At 33.8% G+C, this 13,497-nt stretch overlaps 1 protein-coding gene across 1 annotated transcript in view; it reads left to right on the top strand.

The window, feature by feature from the left end:
- The window catches only part of LOC144974416 (uncharacterized), a 41,448-nt gene extending 29,699 nt beyond the window's left edge, over positions 1 to 11,749 (top strand). The window contains 3 exon segments of the mRNA XM_078917273.1: positions 3,806 to 3,953; positions 4,572 to 5,417; positions 9,873 to 11,749. Coding sequence (XP_078773399.1) covers positions 3,806 to 3,953; positions 4,572 to 5,417; positions 9,873 to 10,699 — 1,821 coding nt within the window. The 3' untranslated portion in view covers positions 10,700 to 11,749.
- Positions 11,750 to 13,497: the final 1,748 nt, after the last annotated feature.

Below are 13,497 nucleotides of genomic sequence, written 5' to 3'. Positions count from 1 at the left end.
ACACTAAAATAATATATCGTTTAATAAAGTAAAAGCAAGAGTCGAGTTTGATCAAACAATGATCAACATGCAATGACGATAACAACAATAACGACAACAATTACACTACATACTACATGCGCTACACAGTCACACACACACTATAGGTAGCAATCATTCGTCACGCGACAGCGATCACGACTCACAACATTATACCAACTGTCGTCGTCACCATCGACGCTGTCCGCGTCACAACATCACCATCGTCGTCGTCATCATCATCATCATCACCATCATCATCATCATCATCATCATCACATCACCAACACCAACATCATCATCATCATCATCATCATCATCATATTATAATCATCACATTCATCTGATGAGACCAGAGAGCAAACAAAGGTTATGTCAGATACGTCTAAATGCGCATCAAATATATACGGCCCCGAGCCGCCCCAAAACAACCAACATTCCTCTCTCAAATCATCACCAACAATTACTACAATGATTATTACCAATACCATCAATACAAAAGATGTATAAATGTATATAATAATAAACAACAATGATAACGAACGATCTCCTATCCCAAATCATTATGACAATAACAACATAACAACATTTGTTCACATACATAAGCATTTAGTATTCCTCAATATTAACATATTATGATACTAGAATATCATTTCATCAAAAGTCAGCATAAACCTAAGTCTAAAACTAACTTTATTAAAGACCACAACGTGAGTCACCAATATGTAACTCACTCTGATATTTTCCTGTAATCATCATCAATTACACCTCCAGAGTCAATGAGTAACTTGTGAGTACATGACTGGCATACACCGTATGTCAGCGGTTTAACATGACTTCTGTCGTATTATAGACGACGTCATCAGCGATTCCCACGTAATTACGAGTCAGGCCTGATTACATGATGAAGCCAGAGAGCCAACGAAGGTTATGTCAGATACGTCTTTTACGCATCAAATATACGGCCCGAGCCGCCCCAAAACAACCAACGTTTCTCCCCCATCACCATAAAGACAATTCAATGTAATTATCTCCCGTAAAACATATATCGCCCCAGAGACAAGGACATGGTTACCATCCAGCGGCAACACCATACCTTCCAAGATAAGACTAACCAACGTACTCACAACGTTATCATTATCAATAGCAAGTAAGACAAAAACATCAAATATCAAAATCATCATATATACCATAATTCCAGTCTTAATATTATTATTATTATTATTATTATTATTATTATTATTATTATTATTATTATAACAATCTCTGAAATCTTAACATTATAAATTTAGTATAAGAATTATTCTGGCAGCAACTCACCTTGAAAAAGAGGAATTAAAAACACAGAGATAAACTAAGGAATAAAATAAGCAAGTAACTTAAGTTACACTAAAATAATATATCGTTTAATAAAGTAAAAGCAAGAGTGAAGTTGCACAGAACTGCTGCTCTTTATAAAGGCCTAAAAGGTACGTGGGTGGAGAGCCCTGGTGAAATTTTAGTTTCCATATAAGGAAATGTTGAAAGAGCTGCTAACTTTAACCACATAAAATTCTATAAAAATCAAGCTTTCCACCCAAACGGGATGGCTATGTCCATATAAGGTAACTTCGCTCTCCACCAATCGCTGCAACTTACAAAGGGGCGAGATGGGGAGTGAGGGGAAATGATAAACACATTCTACTCACAGATATACAAATACATAAAAGACGGGTATACCGTTAGCGTCTACCAAGCATGAATATTCAAATTCAATACATTTCTCACCAATGAGCGCAAAGGGATGTACCACAAAGAAGATAACGTCAGAACCAAACAGTCTTAGGAAGAGTAGGTATGAGTCAGAGAGACAGGAAGAGGGAAGGACAGATAGGTAGATGAAGAAATAAATGAGAGAGAGAGAGAGAGAGAGAGAGAGAGAGAGAGATAGCGAGGGAGAGAGAGAGAGAGGGAGAGAGAGAGCGAGAGAAAGAGAGAGAGAGAGAGAGAGAGAGAGAGAGAGAGAGAGAGAGAGAGAGAGAGGGCTCAGACGAATAATCAGCAAGGTAATTCCAGCATCAAATATTAATACACAATCTCCATCGATTAATATTCATATTAACAATGCTCATTACATAAATCAAATACATTGAACACATTCACAATTTCATGCGAACAATCAATACTCATAAACAAAATTGATTATTCAGTAATTCCAGTATTTAGATTAACAATATTGTCATACATTTGAGACAATACAAATCAAAAGATTTCAAAAAATCAAAAATGAATATATATGTGCATGTATTCGCTAATATCTTATATTATCTCTTCTACAACACAAAAATAAATCAACTAGTGCATAACCCAACAATCAGATAGAGATAGATATATGAATAGGTAAATAGATAGATAGATGGATAGATAAATAGATAAATATAGATAGATATATATATAGATAGATAGATAGAGAAAAAGTGTGTGTGTGTGAGAGAGAGAGAGAGAGAGAGAGAGAGAGAGAGAGAGAGAGAGAGAGAGAGAGAGAGAGAGAGAGAGAGAGAAGGGTGTGTTAGTTCACACTTTCATACAACAGGACGCCATGTAACTGTAACACGATACACTTGAGTGAATGCAATCTTGCGTAGAATCACAATCAGACATTCCATCAAACACACAGTACAATGCTACGGTCCCTGGTTCAAATCCCACTATTATACAGAATGACAATCAGAAATGTGGGGGTTACAAATGATGAAAGAACCCTCAAACAGACTGCTACCCAGGCATTTGAGATCTAAGAAACCTGGTTAAAAGTTAACAATCAACACACAGACATACTGGCACCCAGGGATTTGCGAGCTACGAAACATGATTTAAAAATTCAATAAACACACAACCAGACTAACAATAAGGTATTCGTAACCCTATTACAAAAATGTTAAGAAATAGGCATGGGGTAAAAGTAACCAGGGTAAACTACGGATATAGTCGGTGTTAGGGTTGAATGAGTTAACATGTGTTTTTAATTCAGAAAAGTGAGTGGAGCAGGCACTTATGTTGGTAACAACAAGAGATGAAGTGAGTAGAAAAGTGCCAGAAGACAATAGAGAATAAAAATTTTTTTTCGCGGCGGTGGTGGGGTTTGAACCTGCGACCTTATTGGTACGACAACTCCGCCTGGCAGGTGAGAGCGTGGCTCTACTGTGTGAGCTATCCACGAATACTCGTATCAAACTCAGGTCAATTCTAGAGCTCTCTCTCACCCACTTCTGGAGACCGCCGGTTCGCTCGCCACAAAACCACCGCGAAATTACTTGACCAGCAGTTAAGCTTAATAGCCAATATTCTCAACACAAACATATAACATAGAAACGATTGAGACATTGAGTATGCTCCGGTATATGGGGTGAATTTTTAATTCAGAAAAGTGAGTGGAGCAGGCACTTATGTTGGTAACAACAAGAGATGAAGTGAGTAGAAAAGTGCCAGAAAACATGTGGCTTTGTAGTCTTGTGGTATGACACCTGGCTTCTGACATGTAGATTCATGGTGTGAGTTCCAATGTGAATGGTGTAAATAACAATGTGAAATTGAATGTAAGCTTCAATTTAATATACGAAAACAGATACAATGGTCGTTTCGGGTTTCCCCTTTATCAGCAAAACATGTTTTGTTGATAAAGGGGAAACCTGAAACTCAAACCATGAAAGGAAAGTCATATGAAACATTACTTTGCTTTACATTTTTGTAAATAGAAGTCAATGAATTGAATACAGTCTTCTCTTTTAATTTTGATCGATTTTCACAGGCATCATTTGAATTGTATGGAGCAGACTTCATGCTTACCGAAGATTACTCCCCCTGGTTAATTGAAATCAATTCAAGCCCAAGTATGGAGTCAAGTACCGCTGTGACTGCCAGGTTGTGTAAGAATGTGTTGGATGACACAGTCAAAGGTGATTGACTTGATCAGAAATATGAACTTTGAGAGCCAGCGTTTATCAAATTTTCGGCTGTGTAAATTAGACAGTAAGAGTCACTTGCTACCATTTTGAAACGACGCTGGTCTATTGCAAAGAATTTTCTGTCAAAAACTAGATTGAATGCAGCTACCCTCTTATCATGGAATCAGGGGTGCCTTTCCTTCAATTATCTGCCTGTAAAAATCTCAATGTCCCATATCTTTACATAGGTCTCAACATTCTTGAAGAATGAAAACAAACAATTTACAACTGTATTATTGGCTTATCAGATAGATCTATAATATACAATTTGAATACTCAAAAATAAAGGAATAACAATTTATTTTAATATTCTATCTTGAGTGGCATAAAAAAAATTTATCACTTTCGCATAAATTTGAAGACTTTTTTTTGGTGTTAACTAGGTTCAGTTTCATTTTTTTTTAAATGTGTAATGAGAAGAACAAACAAAAAATCCTCTCTCATTAAAGTCAAGTTAATGCAAAATGGAGTAAGATTCAATTTCATTTTACTGACAAAGTTTTCTTCTACTTTATGTCTCTTTTCGATGTCAAGTATTGAAATGTAATTCTTTGTTTTGTTTTTCCACAGTTGTCGTTGACAGAAAGTTTGATCGTAACTGTGATATAGGAGCTTTTGAGCTAGCCTATAAACAGCCCGTAGTCACTGTACCACCTTACATTGGCATTAACCTGTGTGTTGAAGGGCAGTCTGTGAAAAAACCTCAATCCTTCCTCCGTCAGTTTAGACCTAGTGATGCTGGGTCTGATGCTTTGTTCACACATCGCACTCCAGTCATGAGACAGACCACTGTCAATCGTAACATGGATCTAAAAAAAACTTCAAACTCCGCAGGAGCTGCTTTAGGAGGAAGTATAAATCAGACTAGTAGGAAGGAGAATTCTAAGACACCCGAAGGAACAACATCAAGAAATAATGGGGGAGGTGGTCAGTTAACGGCTAAAGTCAACACGTTTAGAACTCCTGGTGATGTGGTCAAGGAGAAAGCAAAATTGAAAATGACCAATGGTAATCACAGTATGATGGTGGAGGTGGGGAATATGGATGGAGATAATGAAGGAGGTCCTAATGCAGCTCAGGGTCAAGGTAAACGGACCAAGACCACTGAGAGCAAGAAAAGTGATACTATCAGTACAATTGCTCCGTCTGAGTCCAACCCAGCAGTCCCAAGGCTTGGAATGGACTCTCATGACCTTAAAGTTGAAAACGGGCCCCCATCACAGCCTCAGCGAGTACTTCCTAACACCCCATACTTAGCAGGTTTGAACCAGCGGAGATATGTCTCCAAAACATCTGTCTCTACAAACTACACAATTCCAGTGCCCCCTGGTGGAGACAAAAACGTGACCAGCAAGTCCCTAGCCGTAAATAACGTGGAGTCAACTGATCTCCAAACTTTCAAGGCAAACTTAAAAGGTAATGATGGGGATCTCAAGATCCTAGCATTTCCTGGCCATAAGCCTAAAAAGACAGGGAGAGGAGGGAAGAAAAAGAAGCGGCGTGACCCTGACTCTGTTTTTTTACCCTCTAGCCAGCCAGAATCTTTAACCTTTCATTTACCCAAAGTTCCCTATGCTAATATAAACCTGGATCAAAGTCAGGCTCCCCCAGAACTGGCAAATGGCGCCCCAACAATTCCTGCAATGCCGACTAAACTCAAATATTTTACCCGATCAGCGGAAATGTATAACATTAACCACTACACACTTGTTGGGGCCACGGATAGGGCATAGAATTCATAATAACCTTAACAAACACTTTAATTATTTTTTACAATGTAGTATTAAGATGTAACTAAATTTTGTTATTTTTGTTTGAGTATGATATCATTTTAGCTCTTTTTCAAATGTCTCAAAAGCTTTATTGTGATAACATTGCCATCAAAATTACCATTGCAAACAAATGCATGTATCTACATTACCCTGTGAATTTTGAATTATGATCAATTTAAAAAAAATGATTTCATAATCCCATGATTACTCTAATAACATGTAAATAGTTGGAAGAGTGTAGTATAGATATTTCATGTTTCCTTCCTGTGTTGGTGCCTTTGTCTGTGATACGAATATCAACAATAATGCATTTCTACCTCCCACTTTTTGTTTTGTAACATATTTATTGTAAAATAAGTTTTTGCGTGTTGGGAAAGGCATGATTGAGCGAGAAAAAAAATTGACTGATTAATAATCTTTCTTCAAGTTATTTTTGTACACATCATACTAGAAAAACTAAATTTGAGCACTCTTCTTGACATTATCATAATCTTAAAACTAACAGTTTTTTTTTTTAGCAGAAACAGTTTGTACATTATTACAATTATAATTGTTCTCTTTTTTTTTTCTCTGAATTATTGTAGATTTCATAAAATATTTCTTATGTAATATCTTTTTCAACAGGCTTTCTCTAAAGGCTTTTGATAGTATCATTTCATTTTGTGACGCATTACATGTGGATTCACTGTTTTAGAAATTGGTATAGTGGGTGTGTTTTAGCACCGGAGTGCATTTGAAAGCATGTCATAATCATTTTTGAAAGGTTAATTTGTTAAATGAAATGAAGCCAATAGAATTACTGAGTAAAACAAAATCCTTATCAATAATAAGATGAGTGACAGCAATGCCATACTATTCTTTTACCATGATTCATGTGAATTTTTTTTTTCCTAACTTGAAATCTATTTCCCTGCTTTTAGTGTAGATCTGCTAAAGCAAAGGCACACGAAAACATATAACATTTTTATTATCATCACCCTATTCCTCTCTGAAGGCAAAAAGAAGAAACAGATGAAGAAGAAGTCAAAGAAACGGGTTTTGGCTCCTTTACGAAAAGCGAGCCATCCCTCTTTAGAAAACTCACCTTATCTGCTGACCCCCAAACTTCCAGCTGTGTATGGCGGTCTAATGCCCGTACACAATCCAATTAAAGGGGCTGTTGCCTTTTAGCAACATCATGATGGGTAACAGACACACGTCATATTAATTTAATAGCCTTTTACTCATCTCTCTTTTTTCAAAGCTTTTCATATCATGTAGATTTTAAAAAAAATAGAAACTCACTTTGCTTCAAATTTTCATTTGAATTATTAGCAGCTAGCTTTTATACCTCTCCAAAGTTTGATTAAATCTTTCACTAATTATATCATGGTTATAACATGAATAAACTATTTGTCACAAGGATAGTTGCATATTCTTTTCACTTCACATCACAAAAGACCGAATGATAAAACGTCAACTTTATAGCTTTTTCATTATTAATTTATGTATGAATTTCTAAATAACTCCCTTGTACCAAACACAATGCAGAAAAAAGATACTCATATAAATTTATACCTCAGATAAATTCTTTTATAAACTGCCAATGGACCTTTAAAAAATGCTAATAAGAGAATATGCTACTTTCCAGGGAATTAAAAAAAACAGTTGACAATTGCTATCATTGTAACTTAATCCTTTAGGTTTTGGGCGCTTATTTTCTTAACCCTTCTTTATTTTTTATTTAGTGTGTAACCCAAAAAATCCCTGTTTTAATCAATTCCATAATTTTATCCTTGAATGTCTACTTTTACGTTTTATTCAGACGGTACACTACCTACAATCTGTCATCGAGTGCCATTTATTTAAAACAGGCGTTGTTGCATTTGAGAAAATATTTATTACTATAATCATATAAGTTTATCTTTTTGGTCCAAATATCGAGATGTTGTAATCATATTTAAATGTTGTAATTTCTCAACGATTTGTTTTGCTTCGGTGATAAGTCAACCAATCTGACAACTTTAGTCCATCTTCCTCAAATATCAAAATATTTTGAGTGAATGAGAAGAGACTTGGTTCATCTCATGTGTAAGTTGAGTTGAAACCGAAACATGCTTTTTGCAGATTAACATGCGGTAAGTTAAACAAACAAAAGGTTGAATCCTTTAAATTAGTTCCTTATCATGTGGATTATATTATCTGGCATTTACAGTATCAAAATGCCACCAAAACGTTTTGGTGAATTTCAACATTTCATCATGTGGAATATAGTGATTTCACATTTTCTTGATAAATTAACATGCAATTAAATGGATTTTAAAAATAGACTTTTACTGCAACATCACCTATTATTTATCCCATGTAATTTCCCTTGCATGTTTTTTATTTGTCGAAGTTATTTTATTGGGACTAGAATTTCATTTATGCATCAATATGAATGGTGTGTTGATGTGACTACTCTTTTTATTCCAGTGATATTTACCTTTCATGTTTAAGTTAATACTTTAAGAGAGAATGGTGAATATTGGCATGCGCATAAGATGTGTTGCTATAAACGCATAGATTTTACATTTTATATAATAATAATAATAATAATAATAATAATAATAATAATAATAATAATAATAATAATAATAATATAATAATAATAATAATAATAATAATATAATAATAGTGATGATGGTGATGATGATGATGATGATGATGATGATGATGATGATGATGATGATGATGATGATGATGATGATGGAATTCATTTTATGTGTTAAAAGATTAAGTTTAAGCATGGTCACAGCTTAGATAAATAATAGTGTAAAACCATTTGTATTTGCACTGAATTATTACTGATGTCAATGGTGTACATAGTATTGACATTTTCATTTATTTTATATTTTTTATTTTTTGGTGAAGGTGTATATATTTATTATTCTTCCACAAACAAGACTGAAACAGGGACATAAAAAACCCTCAAACAAAACAACAGTAGCATGCATGTTAAATGAAATCACCATGTATATGTTATCGTTGATTCACGACTTCCTTTTGTTTTTTTCTTTAAAAAAAAAATAGAATAGAGTCCAAGACGTCACATTTCAGTATTTTTTATTTTCGTTGTTGTCTCTTGAAATTTTATTTGAAAAGGTTGTGTGAAACAATGACTCTTGAAGCAGACAGAAAAATACAATAAAGAACTATCCAAAAAAAAAAAAAATCATCTCTCTTTAGTCGAAACCTACTGATTTTTTGGGATGTTTTTTTTTTTCTTGTATATTTCTTCCTGCTTTGTCTGGCGCTTTTTCATACAAACCTTTTCAGAATTTTATCTTTACCATTGCGTGATTCCTAATTTGTCACCTAGAAGTTTTACAAATAATCCTTATTGACTGCCTTGAACCACATGCTTATAGAATGTGGATTTGTTCTCTTTGAGCTAGGGCTTGAAAAAAGAATACCTTTAAAAATAAAAAGCACTGCTTTATAGTTGTCAAAATGTACTAAACTTTTTCTTTTTAATTCTCCAAAAATGGAAGCGATGAAACCTATAAACTTAGCCCAAAATGAAATAAAATGAAGCTGTCCAACCTCTACTGTAGAAAAACTAACACAATGTTTGTTTTTTCTTTCTGGCAATGCTGATTTAAAGATTTATAGGACAGTTAAGATTTATGTAATATTTTCATGTAATTATTTTTTAATTTCTCATAATATAATCTTGGATAAGGAACGTTATTTCCAAAAGCGCAAAGTTTATTTACTTTTAGGGTAATATTTATAAGTCATTAACTTTTCTCACATTGACCATGAAAAATTAGTCAAAGTAGTTTATATTCTCTTAATTATAATTCTGACCCTCTTACTTTAAACTGTTATCATGTCAGGTTTTACATTAAAAAAAACTCACAATCTTTATTCTCTATTATAAAAGGTATTAGTTTATTTCGAATTTCATATTTTAGACTAAAAAATCAATCATTTAGAATGTCTCATTCCGACATGATGCCAAATTAAGGCAATGGGTCATATTTTTTTCTCCATATACCTAACCCATTCGTTTGAGTTTGCCGTGTATACTAATCTGTACTCATCTCCCCATCTCCCTTCTGCTTATTCGTCCCAGGTGGGCCCACCAGTGCTTCAATCAATGGAATCATGGGTTCTTGGAGCAATAAATGTTGTCCCTGGTGCGGAAGGGGAGCTAATCTGTATTTAGACCATGCAGATCCCAACTGCCGATGCCAGAAGGACTCCGTCTTAGTCACCAACATGTGCGTTTCGCAAATACCCCAGCAAGCCAGACCTGATATCATGATGTTCAACAATAAGAATAGCAGTAAACAATATGGAAAAATGTCTGGAAATTTCCGGGGTCAAGCTTCTCCACGCTCTAGCCATCCAGCTCAACACCGCAATGCCATCTCTGTTACTCCAAACCATCTTAGAAATTTAGACAGTATCAACGAATCAAATCGGGATGATGAAACTCCTGTGTCACCGACATCACCAGAAAGACCATTATCTTCTTTTAGTAGTACAAATATAAATTCGAAGATATGCTTAGGGCAGACCAACGAAGAGAACTCATCCCACATTTTGCGCCAGAGAAAGGGGAAAAAATCTCAACGTCAAATTACGAAATCCTACAATCCCACTAGCTGGAAAATTTTGATATCAAATCAGCATCAGCACTTTAGTGAGTTTCCTAAGGCGTATAAGCAAAAAAATATTCATCATCATTATAACGATAATGATTCTACAGATATCAAAAGCCCAGGATTTCCAGGGAGTTCATATTACACTAGAAGGGTTAAAAATTTACTAGCAAGAAAAAGTGCTCCAAGCTCATTGGTAGCAATGTGGCAGAATTTTTCACCATTGCCCTCAGAATATTCTGATGGTACTCTTGCTGTTGTTGCTCGAAAAAGTAAAGGGAAAAGAAAGTTTTAACTAGACTAATACTTACATAAACATAAAATATTTTTGTAAAGTAAGCGATACCTAAGCGATTATTTTCTCGAGTCTTAATACCAATTCTTTTTTTTTTGTTTTTTGGTACCAAAGACTAGGGGAAATTGTTATAATGCAGGAATATACACTGCCATGTTATTATTCCTATTAATTGCACCATGCACACATATTAGCATCAACTCTGAACCTTGCAAGCACACCTTACTTATATAATGCATGATAGTGTGTGGATAAATGACCTTTGCTTAGCATTAATACATATTACAGTTCTGTCGTAGCCTAGTCCATCTTTCCTTGTGTGTCTTGTGTAAAATTGTTAGCCAAGATCTCGCATCACAATTATTGTTACTAGATTTCCTTACACAACTGGTGTGATTATAGTTATAGTCTTGTGATGGTTGTGATTCCTGTCCCACCCATTTGTTTTTCACGTTATGGTGAAGCAATAAAGCAAATTGTAAAAGGTGCAATTAATGGAGATAATGAGATAAAGTCCCACTTTTATATTAGGTTTGTATTTATTAATTATGAGGTTTATTATTTGATACTACCATTAAATAAGATAAATAAGTTTTTTATATATAACATATATCCATTAACATTTTTTTTTTTTACAAATTTCTTTACAGTGGTATAAGCTCCTTACATTTTTAAACCATCGCACCAATGGTTCATATAGTCTAATTACTTGTAATAAATTATATTATTTCATTCAACTCATATTAATGTTATGGAAGAAACTAGACACTGAAATAACAACATGAGTCTAGGAGAACCTTTCTTTCTTGGTGCCGTTTTCTTTAACTGTCTCAAACTTTCAGTATTATCAAGATATTTGAGTATTAGGTGTGACTGAATGGGTGTAATGTTTGAATTGTGACAATGGAACTACTTATTCATAATGATATAAAATGGCTAAAGTTCAATATAGGATAATGGTATGTTTTGTTTATTTTTAAAGAAATATGTTGCACGACTTTCTTTTCACCCAAAGAAAAAAATAAACCAAAATTAAAAAGAAAAAAAAAAGAAACAAAGAAAAAAAAGATAATCAAAACAAAAATGATTGAAGAATTGCAAACAGGAAACAATTAGACACGTCGGCAAACTTGAAAATACCTCATAACTCCTATACTGAAAAAAAAGAACCAAACACACACAAAATAAAAAACAAACAACAAAAAAAAACAAAAAAAAAAACCCCTGAAAAAAAAAGCAATTAACAATTAGCAATTATATATATATATATATACATATATAAACAGTAAAATCTTGCTACAATGACCCCCTCCCGCTACACTGCCAGTCTTGTTCACCTCCAACTTTTTTTTTAGATGTAATAGTAATAGAATCCTTTCCTAAATGTAATCATATTCAAACTCATAACCTCTTTGCACTGCCTTCCACCAACTCATGATGAGCATTCTATCTATAAAACAGTGAAACTATTCTCAAAACGTCTACCAAAACCAAATAAAGTTGTGTAGAGTCCCCGATAGGTTAGTTGGTACTTGCATTACATGCAAACAGACCAAGTTCAATTTATTTCTGACCCCCTTGTCTACCCAATGGGTTTGTTAGATCTGGCGGATGTTACGTTGCAATAGACTAGCAATCAATTGCTACTGTCCGTTTCACACTGTAGAAACCGCAGTAAATTCAGACCCCATAGGCTTCATGGCTGTGATGGACTATTCAAGGACTACAGTGTGTCTGTTACTTCAAAGAGTTTAATTCAAGTGCATTGTTAAAAACAAAAAAGTTTACAATGACTAGTATAGACTGTACCATCACTTGTTTTCTTGAAGTCAGATTACGGTTTTATAGAAGTCAGATTACGGTTTTATAATAGATTATCAGGTTCCAGTGGGTTTTTATATATATATATATATATATATATATATATATATATATATATATATATATATATATATATATATATATATATTGGGTTTTATATATATATATATATATATATATATATATATATATATATATATATATATATATATATATATATATATATAAAACCCCGAAAACAGCCCAGATAATGCACTCTATTTTAACCTTTAGATTGTAAGTCTGAATTTACTGTAAACTGATACTATAATAATCTCTCAGATCATTTATCTGAATATAATCATGAACCAAATTGTTTTTAACGAGAGGGCAGTTGTGACAATGCATTACAGGCTTCATTGCATTATGAAATCAACTCATGAAATATTTCCATTACATAAAATATCCCATCTGATGAACTAGTCAGTTGAATTTAATCAAGTAATTATCTGTTTTGAAGGGGGAAAAAATGGGAGAATGTTTTCATAAAATAATTATGATAATGTTAAGCAGTGCATTTCATCAACAATTTGATCCTAACATTCAGTGGCATTTGTGTTCTGATAGTCTAAGATGAAAAGAGAATATTATTGTTCATAAAATGCAATACTTGTACATCTCTCCGTGTGGTCATCGGAATGTAGTCTATTTGGGAAATGTTTTATTTTTATTTATTCAAAACTTATTATTTATCGACCTTAAGTTACTGCAATATTAGTTTTATGATGAGAGATCAATTATTCTTGACATACTCAATGCGAAAGATCAAGAGAGAGAGAGAGAGAGAGAGAGAGAGAGAGAGAGAGAGATAGATAAAGAGAGAGAGAGAGAGAGAGAGAGAGAGAGAGAGAGAGAGAGAGAGAGAGAGAGAGAGAGAGAGAGAGAGAGAGAGAGAGAGAGAGAATGTAAATAAAGCTTTTTAGAAATTCCATATTTGA

This window comes from Berghia stephanieae, chromosome 6 (assembly GCF_034508935.2).
Source record: "Berghia stephanieae isolate SIO BIC M18660-M18661 chromosome 6, UCSD_Bste_1.3, whole genome shotgun sequence".
NCBI lineage: Eukaryota > Metazoa > Mollusca > Gastropoda > Nudibranchia > Aeolidiidae > Berghia > Berghia stephanieae.
Note: the sequence above shows the minus strand (reverse complement) of the source record. Positions and strands in the feature narration are given on the sequence as shown.